Source organism: Lolium perenne, chromosome 6, assembly GCF_019359855.2.
Source record: "Lolium perenne isolate Kyuss_39 chromosome 6, Kyuss_2.0, whole genome shotgun sequence".
NCBI classification, from domain to species: Eukaryota; Viridiplantae; Streptophyta; class Magnoliopsida; order Poales; family Poaceae; genus Lolium; species Lolium perenne.
The window spans coordinates 54,847,220-54,871,718 of NC_067249.2; the positions used below are offsets into that span (position 1 = coordinate 54,847,220).

At 41.1% G+C, this 24,499-nt stretch overlaps 1 protein-coding gene and 1 non-coding gene across 2 annotated transcripts; one reads left to right on the forward strand and one right to left on the reverse strand.

The window, feature by feature from the left end:
* The first annotated feature begins 2,662 nt into the window (after positions 1-2,662).
* On the forward strand, positions 2,663-2,760 carry LOC127310980 (small nucleolar RNA Z103). The gene has a single exon (XR_007857477.1). It is a non-coding gene; the product is annotated as a small nucleolar RNA Z103 (small nucleolar RNA).
* Positions 2,761-3,890: 1,130 nt separating this feature from the next.
* Positions 3,891-5,907, reverse strand: LOC127308034 (uncharacterized). Its single transcript, XM_051338800.1, has 2 exons — positions 5,519-5,907; positions 3,891-4,294 (listed from the first exon to the last, which is right to left on the reverse strand). The coding sequence occupies exons 1-2, from the start codon at positions 5,706-5,708 to the stop codon at positions 4,173-4,175; spliced, it is 312 nt and encodes a 103-aa protein (XP_051194760.1). The 5' UTR covers positions 5,709-5,907; the 3' UTR covers positions 3,891-4,172.
* Between the last annotated feature and the right edge of the window lie 18,592 nt (positions 5,908-24,499).

The following is a 24,499-nucleotide window of genomic DNA, read 5'->3' on the forward strand; positions in this document are numbered from 1 at the left end:
AGATATACAAATAAAATGAGTCCTCCCTTCACTCTTAGCTAGTAGGGAGCTTAGGTTTAACAAATAAAAACATGTCCCATGAAAATGTCTCCTACAAATGTGAGTAGCACAAGTAATATTCTCTAATAAATCATATGCGGACAATCTAGTTAAATTTGTCACACTAAATGGCAAAATTTACAACAATAGGCACGGCAATTGGACAACACACATGTCATTCGAATTCAGATCTTACCAGGACATGAGTACTCCAAATATGCTCACTCAATTATGAAATATCTTTACAAGTCAGCTTGAATATCACCAATTACCTAATAAATAATTTTTCACAATAATTAATATCCATAGTAAGGTATGCCTTTCCTTCCTACTGCCTCTACTACACTGCCCACTGCATTATCGACGGTGCAAACAGTAGATGATAATGTTGTACGCAAGATCACTGTGCTTCTCCTTCTCTAGTCCTTTTCGTTTAATTTGTTGAACACATATTCAGAAGAAATAAGTAATTAAGGCCAAAAAGGAATTTGAACCAAAAAAATAGAAAATAAATATTGAGTCTCCGTAGATATATCATTGCTAAACACTAACTACATCTTCCAGACCTGACATGTGAATTATTCAACAGAAGGGAATATATATCAACAATTGAACATTGAATTTTGCTCCCAAATGAATGAGCTAACAGTAGTTTTCCCAACAATTTTCAGAAACATGTATGCAATTATTTCATTCTAATAATGCATATGACCATAAATTTCAAGTAGGTCCGGTTGTTTCTTTCTGCTACTAAATCAAAACGACATGTGATTACTTGACAAATAAATTCTATAAAGATACCTTATTGCCATCCTTTCTAGACGCTGAATTCGCAATTAAAACTTCTGAGCGCTTCTTGACCATTCAATGTCCATGTCTTATGCGTAGACACCACTGATAATTATATGTTTACATGCATAGAGCTCACCATTGTAATTTCATATATCATTGTTTGCTCTGCTTCTAAAATCATCTGATTAATAGCGGAAATGGGAAACTACCAACATTTATCAAAGTTGGTATGTGCTCATCTATACCAGTACATGTAGGAAAGAATAAGTGCACATCATGACAACAAGATGCCAAGAAACATAAGAGAGTATTTTGCGTAGGAATCATGCATCCCATAGGACCCAAAATTCAAAGAATAAATCCTGGATACATTATCTCTGGGTTTGTACTTGTTCACCATCCCACAACAATGACCATTCCACCAAGCAAACCCAAAATAAAATGATTAAAAGAATTTCACAAAAAGTAGAACACGAATCATACATATAAATAAATAGTGAATACCATGATCCCACAACTTTTGCTTGTATTTTGTCGAGGCTGCAGATGTCCCACAACATAATATTTCTATTTTTACAGTTTTGGATTACGGGCTCTGTCTCACACTACCTTTTTTTCAATCCACACAAGTTCAATAACTAAACTCGTGTTTTTTTAGTTCCCGTATTTACGGGCTCTGTTAGAGATGGGCTTACCATGTCCATGCACGCCCGAGCGTTAGGCCGTCTCAACACCTCAATACATTGAGATTTTTTTTTTTTTTTTGAGAGACTCAACACCTCAATACATTGAGATGGGTAACCACAATTCAGTATCATGCTGGGCCAGAGTATATCGCCACGATTCAGTATTTGGGCCAGGGTATAAATTGGGCCGCCGCTGATATAAGGCTTGGCTGACTCATTCGTCGGGAGTACGTGTCGACTCCTGATAGGCAGCGCGTGCAGCAGTGCCTCTATAAAGAGGAGGGCGCTGGACGAACCCTAAGCCCATCCCATCCATCGCCCCCTCGTCGACCTGCCGCCGCCACAGCACCTCGGGCTCCCTCTCTTTTTCTTGCTTCGTGTTTTGCACTTTTGTTTATGGTGTTCAGATCGCTGCTTTGCTTTGTGGGTTAATCCAGCTGATTCGACGGATTCTTGTTTCTTTTCTACCGTTTTCAGTGCTGAATATTCAGGCTCTATATTATGAGTCAACAGCAGGCGCCTCTCGATGGCGTCCTGACTGCCGCATGGAGCCTAGATCGATTAGCCAGGAGAAGATTGTTTGGAGATCCATCTTCTTAATTCCAAGCCACAAAATCTGGCCATACTTCTAAACCACTATCTTGTCACTTGGATCTTGATTTCTTTCTGAAGATCTGCGAGATTTCGATGTTTGATTTGAGACGGCTCAGACGAACGGGTGCTCGGTTTTTTCGTTGGACGAGTCGCCCTTTGCACAAAGTGCCCATAGAAACCGGCGGCCGACTTTCACGATTGGTTGGGCGCGTCGTGTATCTTGCCCCATCCAAATTTAAAGCGGCCATATTTTCCAATTGATTTTGGATTGTTCGTTTTTGATTTTCTTTGATGTTACCTTTGCAAGTTTATTTTGTATCACTTGGACTGAAAGAAGCAGACCTACAACCGGATGGGATCATCAGATCTACATCCTTTGCAAGTTATCGTTGTAAATTGATTTCATTAAGTAACCTACTCCGTATAAAAAATTGGTGTGCTCTCAGTTATTTTTCAAAATAATCAGAGTTGAATTATAACCCAATTAGATTTGAAGTGCAGTCTGAGAAATTATAATTTGCTCTGGTTTCTTCCCATGCTGTTTTTCTTGAATGGATATGAGGATCCTTTCCCCAAATGATCGACTATGATTATAATGTGCGCACATGAAATCCTTATCAGAGGATTCCAAGCCAGAAATCTGATCCATTTAACACAACAGTTGCTCCTCCACTTTTTCAATTTCGTTTTATTCGTACTTTTTTCGTTTGTTACAAACCGACTAATGTGCAAGACATTCATGCTAATCTGCCAACCTTTCAGTTCACTATATAACGTAAATCACCATAAAACGAAACAGACCTGATTATGAAAGGGTTTAGAATTATGTTTCTTCGATTGTAGACTTCAAATGAGGCTGTACCACTGTCCTGAACATAACATCTGACCCGAGAACGACCTTGCCTGCTTCATTCCTTTCGTCTCCAGCTTGGGTGCCTCATAAGATGGTGAAAAGAATACAATTGTTCAAGAACTGGAAGCTACACACAAATGATGTAGCCGGCCACAACTCTGACCACTTTGCACGATGCAAGCTCCACGACGAGATCACCAATGAAGACATAGTAGGATGGCAACTGTGATCGTGAAAGGCCAGATCTCACAATGCCTTTCCGAATCCTAGGAAAGGTGAGCACAACAAAATCAGGAGGATCTGACCGTACATGCCTTCGAAAGAGCTGGATAGTCGCCCCTGTTCAAGGATTTGTCGCTGGCTCTGCATCCGGGGAGCAGCCTAGATCCCAAGCCGTTGGGTGGTGCGGAGCAACGTGGACCAAGTCACATTCAAAGAATGTATTGACAAAACTATTAAATATTTGGACTTCTTTGTTGAAGTCGTCTTGGCATTTTAATTTCTATGCGCAAATTGCCATAGAAATTAAGAACTGATGAAACGGTTTCTGAAAATGATATTTAGCTGCAGCATAGAGCCTGAGAAATCACTTTGTGCTCTCATATACGAACATAATCATTTCACTATTCGTAGTGTAATTTAAGCGCAAGAGAATAACAAATTGGCAATACAATTGTTTGAACAAGTTAGTAATTTCTAACAATCTATCACAAGTATTATGTTATACAAAGCAGGACAGGAAGAGCAAAATTGGCTGCCACGAAATGAATAAATTGGGCAGAAAACTACAAACAACATAACGTGTTATCACAAGTTGTGATAGTTAAGCAGGTTGAAGAAAAGGAACATCAAATCTTTCCCAACAACAAATGAATAGATCGAGCTGAAAACTCTGAACATTTACGAGATGGCATCACAACAGCACATAGCAACGGGGGACATTATATCAGACATTTGGACAATCAGCAAAGTGTCGGCACTTACAACACATCTCCTTGACAGCAACACTCCACAATCACAGTCACAACCATTTCAGCCCACTATACCATAATGCGTCATTACGGTAGCATTTATATGCACATATCTAATAGTAAGTTCATTCTACATAGCAGAACAAACGTATACAACGAAGATAACAAGGCTGCTTGCTGTATCAGTAGAGCCATTGGGCAACAGGGCCCAGACGAAGTGTGGTAATACACATCTTATTAGATTGGTGGGATATTTGAAAAAGAGAAGCCCTTGTATCCCTTGTAAGCGTAGTAGGCGATTCTTGTGTAGTAGAACCCAGGGATGAACATTACAATGCCCAAAATCATGAAGAAGATTCCTGTTCCAACAAAAGAGTGGTAAGGTTTAGCTAAGGAAAAGTTTCAAGGGCAAGCTTATGTACGAACACAACCTTTCTAAGATGGTTTTAAGTTAAAATAGATTTATCTTCATGAATGTTAATCAAAAGTCTATTCTGCATCTAGAATGGCAATTCCCAAAATCATGAAGATCCCTTTTTCCAGCTAAAGAGTGATGAGGTTTAGCTAATGGAAGGTTTCAAGGGCAAGCTTGTGTACGAATGCAACCTTTCTATGATGGATTTAAGTTAAAATAGATTTATGTTCATGGATGATATTTAAATTTTATCAAGAATGACAATCAGCATCCACAAAAAATTTAGACCACGCTACAGCTGAACTTCTAACATAAAATCCATACCACAACCAAATATAGTACAGATAAAAGAAATGTTTTAGGGTCTGTTGGCAATGCATGTGGTCTTCGATTGCTATTTGGATTGAAACCAAGCCCTCACATGGCACTATTTAATTTTCAGCGATGCGCAGGTGAAACGAAGGACCAAACTGTGCGCATCTATCGCTGGCCAGCAGGTCCATATTGGTCCTGTGCTACTCCAGCGGGTACCAGTGTTGATTTACCTTTCTTCCTCCTTTCTAAACTAAATCACATCGCACCAATGGGTCAGCAGGAGTCCCCTCAATTCTAACACTGATCCCCTTTTCTATGACGCTATTTACCTCACTCTTGGCCTCTTTCTATAAGTGAACGTTGACTACAAACATCAACCAGTTCGAGTGCGTGCACTCAAAATCTGAGCTCATGCCATCTGATAGTTCAGACACGATGGGTCGTGAGAATGCAAAATCATCGTGTTCCTCCTGAGCATGGCTCCTTGCCCAATCCACTTTGTTAAAGTAGAGATCTCTCACCAAATGCAAGCATCTACATATCCAAAATCTCCTCTACAGGCTACTACGGCCATGATCAAATAATTATACCTCACATTTGCATGTTCCACACTTATTACCAGCAATATCACACCCATGTGCCATATTTCCACCCAAACAGAGAAATAAACCCAACTGATTCCTGCCCCGCAGCACTAGAACCTGAGCCCCCAGCTAGTAGTAGTAATAAGTAATAACCCGTAAGATGTTCTCACAGCAGTGGTTCCGAAATTGAAGCAACTACAGGGTTGTAGATGTAATAATAATTCTTCCGGACAGAGAAGAGAAGAAGGGGAAAGGAGATGCGGGCTGACCGTGCGCGCTGTCCCCGCCGACTTGGTTGGCGGCCATGAGGAGGCCGGCGATGACGCCGAGGGCCCCGAAGGCGAGGAGGGCGGCGGCGAAGGCGATCTCCTTGACGGGGGCGCCGCGCGGGCCGCCGATGGCCCCGCCGACGAGGTCGTCCTCGTCGGTGATGGAGAAGGCGTGGTCCACGTAGGCCATGCCGGGCAGGGACCTCGCTAGCTAGGGCTTCCCGACGAGGAGGCGGCGGCGGGCGGATCGTTGTCGCGGGTTGGCGGCGGGTTGGTCGCGGGTGGAAGATGCAGCGCAGGTGTGTGAGAGAGAAGAGAGAGATCGGCTGGGCCTGGGTGGGTCGCTTGCGGAGGTAGATTTGGATTGGGTTGGCCGGGAGCGCCGGGTCAACAAGGCGATGGTAGTTCGGCACGATAGGGATGTGTTCATGTGTACACGTTACTCATGCTACCATAAGGATTCGCACGCTCAGCAGCACGTCGAGGCATCCTTTGCAGCGTCATTTTTATTTTGTTGTTGCAAACTCACTAACCTCCACCTTTAACAACGGCAGAATCGGCCTTATTTCTACTCCATTCTCAACCAAAGTTGTACTTTTCTTAATCATGGAACTTGATATATGTTGCCTAGCATAGATTACAAAGTAGTTCGTATTAAGATTTTGCAAGTTTGTAGTATACATCAACAACTACCTGTAGAAAAATAAATAGATTTTTTAAATTTTAAAGTACGATTTTTAAATATCTAAAAATAATGTCTTATTTGATTCATATGATTTGTAAAGAAATTGTGTAGGATTTAGATCCTATGAAAAAAATCCTATACTAGTGTATGATTCATAGAAACATATCCTATAGAAACTAATCCTATAGAAATCTTGTAGTGTAAATCCTATAGGAAAAAAGGATTAGATCATACCTAATGAAAATATTTCTCTGCTACAATTAAACATAATTCATCTTTTCACAGGATTCAAATGAGCATGACATCACAACCATATACTTTCTCTATTCCTATGTTTTCCATATACTATGAAAAAAGGAGCCTTAAAGGGCTACATGTAGCACGACCTTCCTTTTAAGTTCCCGCAATAAAGTAACCGAAGAACACAATCATCCACAAAAGACCTTGTGCTTGCCACATCCACCGACCACCGTCATACTCCGTTACCATTCAAGGGACCATTGGAGAAGAACGGTGAAGAGGACCATCATCCAGGAAACATAAACACCATTGCCCAATGGCTTTACAAGACACAATTGAAGACTTTGTTGAAAGAACACGAATACAACACCATCTTCGCCAAGACAACATAACATACCTTCTCCCACCCACAAACATGGAGCCGAGAACTGTCACGGACCACAAGAGTCGGCATGCTTTCGGATCGCCTCGAAGAACTCTCAAGACAACAAGATATTTTTGTTTGTACCTCTATGAGCTTTGATTCTGAGCAATCTTAGGAAAGAGTAAAGCATTTGCCCCTTCCCTTAGCTATGTATGTATATAGTTACAACTAAATATCTATACAAAAATAAATGTATTTTTTAGATTTATAAATGCATATGGTTACCACATGACATATGTGGTAAGCTATCTAAAATGGGTTACCAAATAAAATTATGTGCACTTAAGACTCTCCTAAGAAAATTACATCTAATAGCAACTTTACATACCCAAAGATAACCCGCAAAAAAAATACAGATTCTATGGCGCAAGATTATTGTTCATTGCTATTTCCAAAAAAAAAGACCATTTCGTAGTCTTTTTTTAGTGAGTGACCGGACATTATTGGATAAATGAAGAAAAAAACACTTTGATCGCACAAGATGAAATGAACACAAACAACGCTAAAAGTTTTTTGAGAGCATAATAAAACCAAAAGTTACGTCAAACACCTCTAAAGTCAATAAAGCAACAAAAGTATTAGGTATCATAATTATGCCAGATAAACAAGCGTGTTAAACGATAATTGTTCTAAGCATGTACTAATAAAGGAAATTTGAAGTTAAATGTACTTACATATATGGGATAATATATAATTCACACTTGAAATTATAGTAAAACAGGAAAATATCTGCAAAGTAAATGATAGGGAAATATTTCATTATGTTGTTATGCACAGAAAAGCTTACTTGCTCAAATCAGTACATTAATTCATGATAGCATATTTGTCCAACAAATCATCTTATGCACTGCGCAAAAGTTGAGCTTCATCATGTTCAACACCAATGCCCATGACTAGGCACATGAAGTCAATGAACTAATGAGAACCCCGCGAGAAGTCGAATAGATACAAGGGGCATCAATTACATAATAAGATAGATTTTCATCCACAATTTGTGGAAAACAGCTCAGGTTTGATACGACACTAGCTAAATGTTCATGCTTTGCCACAACTCGAGTTGCTTAAAATCTTGTGTTATCATAGTCTCTAACTCTATGCAAAATAGAATAAACATCTCATAATGTACAAAATCCAAATAATTAATTAAACGTTTTTTGAAGGAAAAATTAATCAAAAAGTCTATGATAGATGATTTATCTACAACACAGAATGTATGATTAATTAATTTATTGGCAACTTAAGAGATAATCTCGTGATGGCCAATGGATAGGCATCAAGTCAGATCTTTATAGGAGTAAAGATTAGAGGTAAAATAAGAAAACCTCATGTACTATATAATACAGATAATGTTCTCAAAACAGTACATACTCAGTAGTGTCATGGAAACAATAATATGCACACTCAGGCTATTAGAGCATCTCCAGCAGGCGCGCTATATCGCGGCGAACTAAACCTCCGATTATGCGCGCTGTAAACCGATGCCGCGCGCTGGAGCGATTTCTCCCCCGCCGGGTGCGCCATTTTGCAGCGCGCGTTGGCGCGGTAAAATGTCACCTCCGCCGGACGCGCCATTTTGCAGCGCGCGGGCGTGGCGCAAACAACAAACACCCACAAGTATGCATCCAACAAGATCAAACAATATATAAAAATTCACAAATAAATTGTACCATCCAAATACAATACATTGTTGACAACAATACTTCACACCAAATACAACACGTCCAATATACAACACTACAACATGGTTTTCAGACAATACAACACATAGTTTACAAACAAATACAACAAATATGCAACTATTGTTGTCCATTCCAATTCCACCATTCTTCCATGAGATCTTTTTGAAGCTCATCATGTGTGTCGTTGCACCGAATGGTATGGTATGAGGCAATGAATCGGGCAATCCTATGTGCGGATCTCCTCACTTGCACGGGAACCCCCATCAAGTCGTAGTGGGTATGATCCACATCTTTTCCGCGATCATCCTCTATAATCATGTTGTGCATGATTACACACGCGGTCATGATATACCAAAGGCATTCTTGATCCCAAAATCTAGCCGGTCCTCTAACAATGGCAAATTGGGCTTGCAAAATCCCAAATGCTCTCTCTACATCTTTTCTAGCCGCCGCTTGTGCATTGTGAAATTGGGTTTGCTTCTTACCTCTTGGTTGAATAATTGGCTTCACAAATGTTTGCCACCTTGGATATATGCCGTCGGCGAGGAAGTAGCCATAGTTGTACTTGTGGCCATTTGCTTCAAACTCCACCAATGGACCTTCCCGCATTGCAAGTCTTGTCATTAGTGGTGACCGTTGAAGAACATTGATGTCATTGCAAGATCCGGACATTCCAAAGAAAGCATGCCATATCCAAGTCTCTTGGTCGGCCACCGCTTCAAGTACTATAGTGGCATCCTTCTTGTAGCCTTTGAATTGTCCATGCCATGCCGCTGGACAATTCTTCCAACTCCAATGCATGCAATCAATAGAACCAAGCATACCGGGAAACCCCCGGTTGGCGTTGATCTCCAAAAGTCTTGCCGTGTCTTGAGCATTGAGGGCTCTCAAGTATGTGGAGCCAAAGACATTGACAATTGCAACGACAAAGCGCTTCACACACAAGATAGAAGTGCTCTCTCCCATGGCCAAATGATCATCAATAAGATCCGCCGGTATACCATATGCCAACATACGCAAGGCGGCGGTCACCTTTTGATATGTGCTATGACCAAGTTCTCCGGCGGCATTCCTCCTTTGCTCAAAGAAGCGATCATATTTGGTGACCTCCGTTGCAATGTGCTTGAACAAGTTGAGACTCATCTCGAAACGCCGCCGAAAATAGCTTTCGGGGAAAATCGGATTCTCATTGAAATACGACCGCATCAACTTCTCATGCCCTTCAATCCTTTCTCTCCATAACTTCTGTCTACCGAACACCGATCCACCAAATTTTGGCCTCTTAACGGCGCGGTATGCTAATAGTATAGATATGTTCTCCTCTTCTTCTTGGTCGAACTCGTCATCCGATGAATCATATGACGAACTCTACAAACATATGTATAAAATTACTTCACTATGAACTATTGTAGATAATTGGCGACAATGGAGGCCGGCCGGCCGGCGGAGGTTCATACCTTGCGAGCAAATGGACGAGTACCATGGGCGCGCCATGTTGCTAGCAAGCTCGAGGACGACGAGGACGACATGGTGACGCCTGCGCGGAGGAGAACGCGACGGCGGCGCGCCGCGGAGAAGGAGCGCCGAGCACAACTTGTCGCTGGCGGCAGCGCGAGCAGCACAGGGCGGCGGAGCGCCCGCTGCTGGCAGGAGGAGGTGCGGGCGACGCGGATCTACGGCGCGGCGGCGCGCAGAAGCGGCGGTGGCCGCGGAATCGACCGGCGGCGGCTGGATTTCGCGCCGGCGGTAGGTGGGGAAATGAGGGCGCGGGGGGGGGGGGGAGGAATTTTCCAGCCGTTGGCTTTTTCGCGCTTGGACGAGCGTTGCCGCGCGCTGTAGCCGACGCGCCAGATATGCCGCTCCCTTTTGTGCAAAACGCCGCACGCTGATACGTCCAATTTGCATCACTATTTTATATCATAATTTGCTGTTATTCATTGATATATTTCATATTGGGACACAATACTTATGTTATTTCATCTATTTTGCATGTTTCATCATTATTGGAGGATCGAACACCGGAGCCAGGATTCTGCTGGAAAAAGCACGTCGGAACGCAATATTTCGGAAGATCAACTCGGAAGGAAATTATACCAAAAATCCTATTTTTCAAGATGACGAAGGAAGCCAGAAGGAGGAGCCAGGAGCAGCCAGGGTGGGCCCACACCCTAGGGCGGCGCGGCCCAGGCCCTGGCCGCGCCGGCCTATGGTCTGGGGGGCCCACGACCCTTTTCGCCTCCTTTTCTTCGCCAAACCCTTCGTCCCGAAGACCTAAGCCACAGAGGGTACCTCGCGAAGAGTTACAGCCGCCTCTGCGGGGCGGAGAACACCAGAGAGAAAAGAGCTCTCCGGCGGGCAGGAATCCACCGGGGAAATTCCCTCCGGGAGGGGGAAATCGACGCCATCGTCACCGTCATCGAGCTGGACATCATCTCCATCACCATCATCATCATCTCCACCATCATCACCGCCGTCTCCACCGCTGGACACCGTCACCGCCGTAGCAATTTGGGTTTGATCTTGATTGTTTGATAGGGGAAACTCTCCCGGTATCGATTCCTACTTGTTGTTGATGCTATTGAGTGAAACCATTGAACCAAGTTTATGTTCAGATTGTTATTCATCATCATATCACCTCTGATCATGTTCCGTATGATGTCTCGTGAGTAGTTCGTTTAGTTCTTGAGGACATGGGTGAAGTCTAAATGTTAGTAGTGAATTATGGTTGAGTAATATTCAATGGTGTGATATTTAAGTTGTGGTGTTATTCTTCTAGTGGTGTCATGTGAACGTCGACTACATGACACTTCACCATTTATGGGCCTAGGGGAATGCATCTTGTATTCGTTTGCCAATTGCGGGGTTGCCGGAGTGACAGAAACCTAAACCCCCGTTGGTATATCGATGCAGGAGGGATCGCAGGATCTCAGAGTTTAAGGCTGTGGTTAGATTTAATTCTTAATTACTTTCTTGTAGTTGCGGATGCTTGCAAGGGGTATAATCACAAGTATGTATTAGTCCTAGGAAGGGCGGTACATTAGCATAGGTTCACCCACACAACACTTATCACAACAATGAAGATTATTTAGCCGTATGTAGCGAAAGCACTAGACTAAAATCCCGTGTGTCCTCGAGAACGTTTGGTCATTATAAGTAAACAAACCGGCTTGTCCTTTGTGCTAAAAAGGATTGGGCTACTCGCTGCATTTATTACTCTCGCACTTTACATACTCGTACTTTATTCAACTGTTACATCAAAACCCCCTGAATACTTGTCTGTGAGCATTTACAGTGAATCCTTCATCGAAACTACTTGTCAACACCTTCTGCTCCTCGTTGGGATCGACATTCTTACTTATCGAAGATACTACGATACACCCCCTATACTTGTGGGTCATCAAGACTATTTTCCGGCGCCGTTGCCGGGGAGTGAAGCGCTATTGGTAAGTGGAATTGGTAAGGAAAACCTTTCTTGTTGTGCTGATTTTATTTACTGCTGCTATAAGTCATTATGGAGAGATCTTCTCTTCAATTTCTATTTGGGAAATCTACTACTACTGCAACGGTAGTGGATGAGGCGCCAGGTGAGGAAGTAATACCATATAAAATACCTATGAAAATTATTGAACGTGTTATGGATAACCGCTATGAAGGGGATGGAACTGTCCATCCTGGTGATCATTCTTGTTTTTGCATGAATTATGCGGGTTATTCAAATGTGCAGGTATTGCTATGGATGAAGTGAGGAAGAAACTATTCTCTTTGTCGCTGTCCGGTAAGGCGGCGCATTGGTATAAATTCTTGGATAATGGGGATTCTCTTGAATGGAATGATATTGTGCCCCGGTTTTATTCTAAGTTCTATCCTCCAAGTGAAATTCCTAAGGATCGGAATCGCATATATAAATATAGGCCTCATGATGGAGAGAGTATTGCCCAAGCTTGGGGGAGATTGAAGTCTTTAATGCTCAAAGGCCCCATTCATGAGCTTCCGGGTAATGTTATTATTGATAATTTCTATGCAAGACTTTCTTTTCAAGACAAGACCTTGCTTTGGATACTTCTTGTTCGGATCATTTACACGCAACAAAGAAGAGTTTAAAAGGGACCTTCTTGATCGGATCCAAGAAAATGCTGAAGGATGGGAGAACGACAAGGATAGAGAATCGGTATAATTTATGATTATAAATGCATTGAAGCTTTTATGGATCTTGATAAATTTCGTAATATGAGTGCTATATATGGTCTTGATTCTCAAGTTGCTGTAGAATCTTTATAAAGCTTTTGCCTCTCATTATGAATTGCCAAAGAAGAATTTTGATAAGTATCATGAACCGTATAAAGATAAAATTGATTCATCTATTAATAAATGCGTTGTAGTTGAAACTGCTGATCATGTTATTCCTGAAGTTTATATTGAAAAAACTCCTTTCCCTGCTAAAATGAAGGAGTACTCTGTTATAAATAGTGCGGTTCATAAAAGTGAAAAGAAACCTGTAGAACCAGAAGAACAAATAAAAGTTGAACCTTTGTTGCAATAGTTAAAGATCTTGTGACTGAAAATGTGGAGGATGGTCATATTATTTTCCGTGAAGATGCTTCTAATATTGTTTCACATCCTAATAAACCCAAACAAGCTAGTGTTCCTATGATATCTGTTAAAATTGGTGATCATTGTTATTATGGATTATGTGATATTGGTGCAAGTGTTAGTGCTATTCCGTATGAGCTTTACACGGAGATTATGCACGAAATTGATTCTTGTGAACTTGAAGATATTGATGTGGTTATTCAGCTGGCTAATAGAGAAACTATTTCTCCAATTGGTATTGTTCGAGATGTGGAAGTTTTATGCGGTAAGATTAAATATCCTGCTGACTTTTTGGTACTTGGTTCTGCTGCTAGTGATTATTGTCCTATTATTTTTGGTAGACCTTTTCTAAATACTTGTGGAGCTATTATAGATTGCAAGAAAGAGAAAATTTTGACTAAATTCATTTGGTGAATCTTATGAGTTTAACTTCTCTAAATTTACTAAAACTCCTTATAAAGCTGATTTGCCTAGTAATGATTTTAAAATGGAGCAATGTGCATCTATTGTTCTTGTTCCTAATAATCCTTTGCAGCAACATTTGGAGGATAGCGAGAGCGAAATTTTTAGGAAAGAAAGAGATGAGCTTGAGGAAATTTTTCTTCGCCAACCTATTCTCAAGCATGATTTACCGGTGGAAGATTTGGGTACAACACCGCCACCAAAGGAAGATCCTGTTTTTGATTTAAAGCCTTTACCTGATAATCTTAAATATGCTCATATTGATGATAAGAAAATATATCCTGTTATTATTAGTTCTAAGCTTTCGAGATTGAGGAAGAAAGGTTACTGGAAATATTGAAGAAGCATCGAGGCGCTATTGGCTACACTCTTGATGATTTGAAGGGGATTTCTCCGTCTATATGCCAACATGCTATTAATATGGAAGATGATGCAAAGCCTGTTGTTGAACCTCAGTGTCGTCTAATTCGAAGATGAAGGAAGTGGTAAGGAATGAGGTATTACGACTTCTTGAAGCTGGTATTATATATCCTATTGCTGATAGTAGATGGGTTAGTCCTGTGCATTGTGTTCCCAAGAAAGGAGGTATGACTGTTGTGCCTAATGATAATGATGAGCTCATTCCTCAAAGAGTAGTTGTAGGGTATAGAATGTGCATTGATTTTCGAAAAGTTAATAAAGTTACTAAGAAAGATCATTACCCTTTACCATTTATTGATCAAATGCTAGAAAGATTGTCTAAAAATACTCATTTTTGCTTTCTTGATGGTTATTACGGGTTTTCACAAATTGTCTTGTTAAAGCTAAAGATCAAGAGAAAACCACCTTTACCTGTCCCTATGGAACTTATGCTTATAGACGCATGCCTTTTGGTTTATGTAATGCTCCTGCTACTTTTCAAAGATGCATGTCTGCTATTTTTCATGGTTTTTGTGAAAGTATTGTAGAGGTATTCATGGATGATTTTTCCGTCTATGGGAATTCTTTTGATAGTTGCTTGCGAAACCTTGATAAAGTTTTGCGAGAGATGTCAAGAAACTAACCTTGTTCTTAATTGGGAGAAATGCCACTTTATGGTTAATGAAGGAATTGTATTGGGACATAAAATTTCTGAGAGAGGTATTGAAGTTGATAGAGCTAAAGTTGAAGCAATTGAGAAGATGCCCTATCCGAGGGATGTTAAAGGTATTCGTAGTGTTCTTGGTCATCTTGGGTTTTATAGGAGATTTATTAAAGATTTCTCCAAGATTTCAAAGCCTCTTACTAATCTTCTTCAAAAAGATGTACCATTTGTTTTTGATGATGATTGTAAGGAAGCTTTGAAACTCTTAAGAAAGCCTTAACAACTCGCTCCTATAGTTGAACCTCCTGATTGGAACTTACCATTTGAAATTATGTGTGATGCTAGTGATTTCTTGTAGGCACTTGTTCTTGGACAAATGAGTAGATAAAAAACTGAATGTTATTCATTATGCTAGTAAAACTCTTGATGCTGCTCAAAGAAATTATGCTACAAGCTGAAAAGGAATTATTAGCTGTAGTCTTTGCTTGTGATAAATTTAGATCTTATATTGTTGATTCAAAAGTTACTATTCATACTGATCATGCTTTGCAATTAGATACCTAATGACAAAGAAAGATGCTAAGCCGAGGCTTATTAGATGGGTACTTCTTTTGCAAGAATTTGATCTACATATTGTAGATAGGAAAGGTCTTGATAATCCTGTTCTTGATAATTTGTCTAGATTGGAAAATATTGCTTATGATCCTGTTCTCGTTAATGATAGTTTTCCAAATGAACAATTGGCTGTAATAAAGGTGAGCTCGCGAGACAGGTCCTTGGTATGCTTGATTATGCTAACTTTATTGTTTCCAAGTACTTGCCTCCAACCTTTTCAGCTCAGCAAAGGAGGAAATTCTTTTATGACTTGAGGCATTATTTCTGGGATGACCCACACTTATATAAAGAAGGAGTGGATGGTATTATGCGAAGATGTGTTCCCGAGTATGAACAACAAGAAATATTGAGTAAATGTCATGGTAGTGCTTATGGAGGACATCATGGAGAAAGAACCGCGCAAAAGGTTTTACAATCAGGTTTTTATTGGCCAACTCTCTTCAAAGATGCGAGAAAGTTTATTTTATCTTGTGATGAATGCCAAAGGGTTGGTAATATCTCCAGACGCAATGAAATGCCTATGAATTATACTCTTGTTATTGAACCGTTTGATTGTTGGGGATTTGACTTCATGGGACCTTTTCCGTCTTCGGAAGGTAACACTCATATACTTGTTGCTGTTGATTATGTTACTAAATGGGTGGAAGCTATACCTACAAAAAGTGCTGATGGTGAGACCTCTTTAAGAATGCTCTTAGATATTATTTTTCCTAGATTTGGAGTACCTAGATATATTATGACTGATGGAGGTTCTCATTTTATTCATGGAGGTTTTAGAAAAACTCTTGCTAAGTATGGTATTAATCATAGAATTGCTTCTGCTTATCATCCTCAAACTAGTGGTCAAGTAGAATTATCAAATAGAGAGATTAAATCTATTTTGGGAAAGACCGTTAATAAAACTAGAAAGAATTGGGCTAGTAAATTGAAGGATGCACTTTGGGCTTATAGAACTGCGTATAAAAATCCCATGGGAATGTCACCTTATAAAATGGTTTATGGGAAAGCTTGTCATTTACCTTTAGAACTAGAGCACAAAGCTTATTGGGCTGTTAGAGAATTAAATAAAGATCCTAAACTTGCTTAGGTGATAAGAGGTTGTTGCAATTGAGTTCTCTAGATGAATGGAGAAGTGAAGCATATGAAAATGCTAAACTCTTTAAAGAGAAAGTTAAAAAATGGCATGATAGGAGGATTATCAAAAGAGAATTTAATATTGGGGATAAAGTCCTATTGTATCGGTCTCGTCTCGAGATTCTTTGCGGGGAAATTACTCTCGAAATGGGAAGGACCATATGTTGTCGAGGAGGTGTATCGTTCAGGAGCAATCAAAATTAGCTCTCTCCAAGGCAATGCTACGCAAGTGGTGAATGGACAAAGACTCAAGCATTATATCTCGGGTGATTCTTATAATGTTGATGTTGATATTATTCAAGTGGAAACACCGGAGGCCTACATCGAAGGGCAAATTGACGATCCGCTGAACTCGACTTCGAATAGGTAACGATGCGGTAATGAAAAGTACGCAATTTACTTTCCGAACTATATTTTTGCTGTTTTTTGAAAATATGAGATATTTCGAGTTCGAATCGGAGTGGAAAGGACGCTCGTGGGGGTGCCAGCATAGGGCGGCGCGGGGTGTACTGGGCCCGCGCCGGCATCTGGTTTGGCCGCCTCGTCGCCCTTTCCGACTACGGTTCGATCTGGTGCTTTCCTTTTGACGAGAATTTTTTTGCTATATAATCCCGGACCCTGGAGGTCCGTATATCGTTTTCTCGACGTGTTTTGTTTCAAGCTGTTTCGCCGGGATCTGTTTTTCGGTTTAGAAGCACCATGGCCTCCAACAACAAGGGCAAGGGGCTTTTGGAGGAAGAGAAGGAGGTGCCATCAAGACAAGAGCAACAAGCCGGAGGAAGCAAGCAAATCTTGGTGGGATCTGTTGACACTCGACGTTCTTTTTCTCATAACCTGCAGGGACCTTTACCACCCGCTCTTAGCCTCGACTCTTTCCCCATGATGGAAGAAGTCATACGGATTACCGATGAGTTTTGTGATCAATATCGGGCTCTACGAAGAGAAGTGGAGATACTCCAGGAGGAGAATTGCCGTCTCCGAAGAATGATTGAATACCACTCGATTCGCGTCACAAGGTCGTCATCGCCAACTTCGGATAACAATGAATCTCTTCGAATCTTAGTGCAGAATTGTCAAGCTGAGCGAAGACGAAGGAGCTTATTAAGAAGCTCGGGAGGAGTTCATCACCATCATCGCCAAAGGAGTAATTCATCATCGGTATTGGCATCCCCTTGGTTTGTTCCAAGCTTGGGGAGTGCCGCGGTATCACATTATCACTACCTTTTACTTTTATTGTCAAGTAGTATCATATCATGAGTAGGGAAGTTATCATATAAGATGGGTTGCGTTTGGAAGTATCTCTCCTTTAGTTGGTTATCTATGTATCCCTTGGTGTGAGTTATCGTTATGGAATATTAATGAGAAGTCTTATCATTTACATATTGCACATCTTATTTTAGTTTGCAATCTCTACTATATGATTCACCTTGTTGTTAGTATTGGTATCACTTTGGGAGCATTGAATAAATCTATTTGGTTTTGGCAAACTTAGCATTGGTCAATAGCAACAACACTTTGAGGTTTAAATAGAAAAGAGAAATACATGTAGATGTTTCATTGTCTTTCTTGTTAGCTCATAGCTTATTATTCTGAAGTTAAAATTGTTTGTACATACAAGGAAGATGCATGATTGTTTCTATCACATGTATATTTGTTTGTTTCCCTCGACTCTTATGCTTGCTAATTAACCTTGCTAGCCAAAGACCTGTCGAGAGGGAATACTTCTCGTGCATCCAAACCTTAACCCAAACCTATGCCATTTGTGTCCACCATACCTACCTACTACATGGTATTTTCTCGCCATTCCAAGTAAATACTTCATGTGCTACCTTTAAACAATTCAAAACTTAGTATCTCTTATTTGTGTCAATGTTTCATAGCTCATGAGGAAGTATGTGGTGTTTTATCTTTCAATCTTGTTGGGCAACTTCCACCAATGGACTAGTGGCTTCACCCGCTTATCCAATAATTTTGCAAAAAGAGTGGCAATGGGATTCCCAGTCCCAAATTGATTAAACTAAATAGACACTCCTCCATGGTATGTGATTGATGGACGGCACCCGAAGGATTCGGTTAGCCATGGCTTGTGTAAGCAAAGGTTGGGGGGAGTGTCATCATCATAATAAAGCTAAAATAAAAAGGCACTCCTTCATGGTATGAGATTGTTGGCGAGGCACCCGAGGATTCGGTTAGCCATGGTTTGTGAAAGAAAGGTTGGAAGGAGTGCCACACAAAATGAAAATAATATGGGAGCCGCTCTTAGGAGGTTGTCCGGCAAGGGGTTAGAGTACCCGCTACCGGTCGTTGACAACAACAAACACCTCTCAAAATGTTACTTTTATTCTCTTTATATGATTGCAAAAATTGAAAAAGCTCTAGCACATGATTTAATCCCTGCTTCCCTCTGCGAAGGGCCTGTCTTTTACTTTATGTTGAGTCGGTAAACCTATTTCCCTCCATCTCAAGCAAGCATTTGAGTAGTTGTGATCAAACCATTATATTGTGATTTGCTACATCATGTCTTTTATTCTTCTTTGTTTAGTACAAGTTTTATTTGAATGAATATAGCTTTGCAAGTTATCAATGATTATGAGTAGACCATTACGATTGAGTATGCAAGTTGTGCCTTATAAACTCTAACATGAGAGCGCTGCTCAATGAGATAAATATAATCTGTTAATTGTTCTACGACCAAGAACGAAGTTTGCCATCACCAATCATGATTTCTCATGCACCTTTACTTGTGATTACCTTATACTTGTTTCAATATGAGTTATAAGAGGTTGTTTACTATAATGTCCTGTGTGAATGAATATGATGCTTCTTGTCCGTATTTTATTTATCGACTCTTCACTCCATAAACATGTGGTCATGTCTATCGAGCTCAGTTTCGCTTGGGGACAAGCGAAGTCTAAGCTTGGGGGAGTTGATACGTCCAATTTGCATCACTATTTTATATCATAATTTGCTGTTATTCATTGATATATTTCATATTGGGACACAATACTTATGTTATTTCATCTATTTTGCATGTTTCATCATTATTGGAGGATCGAACACCGAAGCCAGGATTCTGCTGGAAAAAGCACCGTCGAACGCAATATTACGGAAGATCAACCCGGGAAGGAAATTATTCCACACATCCTATATTTCAAGATGACGAAGGAAGCCGAAGGAGGAGCCAGGAGCAGCCAGGGTGGGCCCACACCCTAGGGCGGCGCGGCCAGTGCCCTGGCCGCGCCGGCCTATGGTCCTGGGGGCCCACGACCCTTTTCGCCTCCTTTTCTTCGCCAAACCCTTCGTCCCGAAGACCTAAGCCACAGAGGGTACCTCGCGAAGAGTTACAGCCGCCTCTGCGGCGGAGAACACCAGAGAGAAAAGAGCTCTCCGGTGGGCAGGAATCCGCCGGGGAAATTCCCTCCGGGAGGGGGAAATCGACGCCATCGTCACCGTCATCGAGCTGGACATCATCTCCATCACCATCATCATCATCTCCACCATCATCACCGCCGTCTCCACCGCTGGACACCGTCACCGCCGTAGCAATTTGGGTTTGATCTTGATTGTTTGATAGGGGAAACTCTCCAGGTATCGATTAATACTTGTTGTTGATGCTATTGAGTGAAACCATTGAACCAAGTTTATGTTCAGATTGTTATTCATCATCATATCACCTCTGATCATGTTCCGTATGATGTCTCGTGAGTAGTTCGTTTAGTTCTTGAGGACATGGGTGAAGTCTAAATGTTAGTAGTGAATTATGGTTGAGTAATATTCAATGGTGTGATATTTAAGTTGTGGTGTTATTCTTCTAGTGGTGTCATGTGAACGTCGACTACATGACACTTCACCATTTATGGGCCTAGGGGAATGCATCTTGTATTCGTTTGCCAATTGCGGGGTTGCCGGAGTGACAGAAACCTAAACCCCCGTTGGTATATCGATGCAGGAGGGATCGCAGGATCTCAGAGTTTAAGGCTGTGGTTAGATTTAATTCTTAATTACTTTCTTGTAGTTGCGGATGCTTGCAAGGGGTATAATCACAAGTATGTATTAGTCCTAGGAAGGGCGGTACATTAGCATAGGTTCACCCACACAACACTTATCACAACAATGAAGATTATTTAGCCGTATGTAGCGAAAGCACTAGACTAAAATCCCGTGTGTCCTCGAGAACGTTTGGTCATTATAAGTAAACAAACCGGCTTGTCCTTTGTGCTAAAAAGGATTGGGCCACTCGCTGCAATTATTACTCTCGCACTTTACATACTCGTACTTTATTCAACTGTTACATCAAAACCCCCTGAATACTTGTCTGTGAGCATTTACAGTGAATCCTTCATCGAAACTACTTGTCAACACCTTCTGCTCCTCGTTGGGATCGACATTCTTACTTATCGAAGATACTACGATACACCCCCTATACTTGTGGGTCATCACACGCCCTAATTTTTTTGCAGCGTCGCGCCGTTTACCGCGCCTGCTGGAGCGCCGCATTCCCTCCTGCGCGCGCTATATCGGACGTTATTATACCGCGCGGCCTATATAGCGCGTCTGTTGGAGATGCTCTTAATTGATCAGAAGGAAGCGGTTGCTTACAGTTATTCCTATGCTTACTCCACGGGATATCGGATAAAATAAAATACACCCATACCAAAAAAAAATCAGCAATGAAAGTAATCATGAATATTCAAATCTTCAAATAACTTAAGCCAGAAAATATGAATGAAACTTGATTTATTAATTCTCTCGGGCACAAATGAATTTTCCTCTTGCACTAACAATCGTTTAAAAGTAAAAAAATGAACAACTACTTTGTAAAATCAAACCAAGTCGTTACTATGGATTTAAGATTACTAGCAAGCCACAAAAATACTGAATGAAAGATATATAAGTAGCTTTTAAGCTTCAAATGTGCCAACTTAGCTACCTATTATACATTTAATTTGGTTCAAGCTAGTATTTTTTCATGTAGCCGTGTTCAGTTTCCAACCATTATTTATCACAAATTGAGAAGCATCTTCAAGAAGCCATGCACTAATACTACCATCATACAATTGTTAAATATATCAATAGGCAGGCAACAATATTATTTAGCTTAGCTACTATAGAATGAATTGCCAATATTAGCATTCATTGTTTTATTTAGGATGTCCATAGCCTCTGACTCAATTAGTAGTAGTATGAGATTATAAAAGAAAAGCATTACTAAATTTGTTTTCTTATTTATTTGGCAAAGAAGGCACGCACGCAAGGGAACTCAAAATCACAGAAACAATAGTTACACCTTGCTACAGAAGCAGACTTGAGGCAGAAATCATTAAATCCATCACAGTGAGTGCCCCCCCAGAATAGGCTGGGCTGGGCAGATTTGCTCTCGTAGATACCCTTGCTAAGCAGATAATTAAATGGATGAAGTGCGGCTGCCTAACTTCTTATTTGGTTATAAGCATCTTGACCTATATGTTGAAGTTTCTACCTGTCTATGAAATGTTAAATTGATCAATATTTCGAATTCAGTACCAAAATTTGTTGTGGTCACTAATCTATTATGTTGTATTGACCATCCATTACATTTTGTCAATTCAATTGATCATCAGTGTGACATGAAACATGGATATTTCTTGACTCATGTAAAAATAACCTGATTATAATTTCTTTAATTTTTCAAATAACTGCACCGTTGCTCTATTTGTCAGGCTTCTTGGTAAGTCTCAGAAAAGTGAAAGACTAAAATGCATGTCTGGGAGAACAGATGGTACTAATGGTGGAAGGAACCAGGTTTGTTACTTTGGAGCTGTGCCGAGAGTTTGAAGATAAGTTTCTTGCTCATGTTACTTCTGGTGAGGTAGAGTTAGGGTCTTTGTTTATACCAAATTTAGTACTTGCCAAATGAACTGATCACACAGTACTATTATACAGTTTATACTGTTCTTTAATCAAAAGATTAAAGGAGCACTTGAAATGAAAAAGGACCCATCATGATTATGTGCTGAAGAGGTGCGTACCGGCTTAGATATGTTATGCCTTTGTATGAAGAACAATGTACTCCGTATATCTTTTTTATTTGTACCTTGCTAATATTCAATATCACTAGTGGAGAGGAGGCCTTTCGTACCAATCCCCTGGGAGCAAATGTCCCCGTTCTGAACCAAACCGGGACTAAAGGGGAGCATTGGTCCCAGTTTGTTTCGCGCTGGGCGACCCTACCCGCTGGCCCCTATCCGTTAGCGGCCTATGATCCCGATTTGTAGTACAAACCGGTGATACGTCCAATTTGCATCACTATTTTATATCATAATTTGCTGCTATTCATTGATATATTTCATATTTGGACATAATACTTATGTTATTTCATCTATTTTGCATGTTTCATGATTATTGGAGGATCGAGCACCGGAGCCAGGATTCTGCTGGAAAAAGCACCGTCAGAATGCAATATTTCGGAAGATCAACAGTTGATGGAAATTATACCAAAAATCCTATTTTTCCAGATGACGAAGGTAGCCAGAAGGGGGAGCCGAGGGGACCCGAGGTGGGCCCACCCCATAGGCCGGCGCGGCCCAAGGGCTGGCCGCGCCGCCCTGTGAGGAGGGGGGCCCACAGCCCCTCTCGCCTCCTTTTCTTCGCGAAATCCTTCGTCCCGAAGACCTAAGCCCCAGAGGATACCTTACGAAGAGTTACAGCCGCCTCTGCGGGGCGGAGAACACCAGAGAGAAAAGAGCTCTCCGGCGGGCTGAAATCCGCCGGGGAAATTCCCTCCGGGAGGGGGAAATCAACGCCATCGCCACCGTCATCGAGCTGGACATCATCTCCATCACCATCATCATCATCTCCACCATCATCACCGCCGTCTCCACCGCTGGACATCGTCACCGCCGTAGCAATTTGGGTTTGATCTTGATTGTTTGATAGGGAAAACTCTTCCGGTATTGATTTCTACTTGTTATTGATGCTATTGAGTGAAACCGTTGAACCAAGGTTTATGTTCAGATTGTTATTCATCATCATATCACCTCTGATCATATTCCATATGATGTCTCGTGAGTAGTTCGTTTAGTTCTTGAGGACATGGGTGAAGTCTAAATGTTAGTAGTGAAGTATGGTTGAGTAATATTCAATGTTATGATATTTAAGTTGTGGTGTTATTCTTCTAGTGGTGTCGTGTGAACGTCGACTACACGACACTTCACCTTTATGGGCCTAGGGGAATGCATCTTGTACTCGTTTGCCAATTGCGGGGTTGCCGGAGTGACAGAAACCTAAGCCCCCGTTGGTATATCGATGCAGGAGGGATAGCGAGGATCTCGAGTTTAAGGCTGTGGTTAGATTTATCTTAATTACTTTCTTGTAGTTGCGGATGCTTGCTAGGGGTATAATCACAAGTATGTATTAGTCCTAGGAAGGGCGGTACATTAGCACAGGTTCACCCACACAACACATATCAAAACAATGAAGATTAATTAGCCGTATGTAGCGAAAGCACTAGACTAAAATCCCGTGTGTCCTCGAGAACGTTTGGTCATTATAAGTAAACAAACCGACTTATCCTTTGTGCTAAAAAGGATTGGGCCACTCGCTGCAATTGTTACTCTCGCACTTTACTTACTCGTACTTTATTCACCTGTTACATCAAAACCCCCTGAATACTTGTCTGTCAGCATTTACAGTGGATCCTTCATCGAAACTGCTTGTCAACACCTTCTGCTCCTCGTTGGGTTCGACACTCTTACTTATCGAAGATACTACGATACACCCCCTATACTTGTGGGTCATCAAGACTATTTTCTGGCGCCGTTGCCGGGGAGTGAAGCGCTATTGGTAAGTGGAATTGGTAAGGGAAACTTCTACTGTTTGTGCTGATTTTATTTCTGCCTGCTGCCATAATTCATTATGGAGAGATCTCCTTTTGAATGTTTGTATGGAAAATCTGCTACTACTGCAAAGGTAGTGGATGAGGCGCCAGGTAAGGAAGAGATACCATACAAAATACCTATGAAAATTATTGAACGCGTAGTGGGTAACCGTTATACAGGGGATGGAACTGTCCACCCTGGAGATCATTTGCTGTTCTTGCATGAATTATGCG

Bases quoted from the DNA above. Each gene is read 5' to 3' on its own strand.
- LOC127308034 (XM_051338800.1), bottom strand. From the start codon at position 5,708: ATGGCCTACGTGGACCACGCCTTCTCCATCACCGACGAGGACGACCTC. The intron at 4,295-5,518 runs GTCAGCCCGCAT...TTGTTGGAACAG, and splicing joins CGGCGGGGACAGCGCGCACG to GAATCTTCTTCATGATTTTG.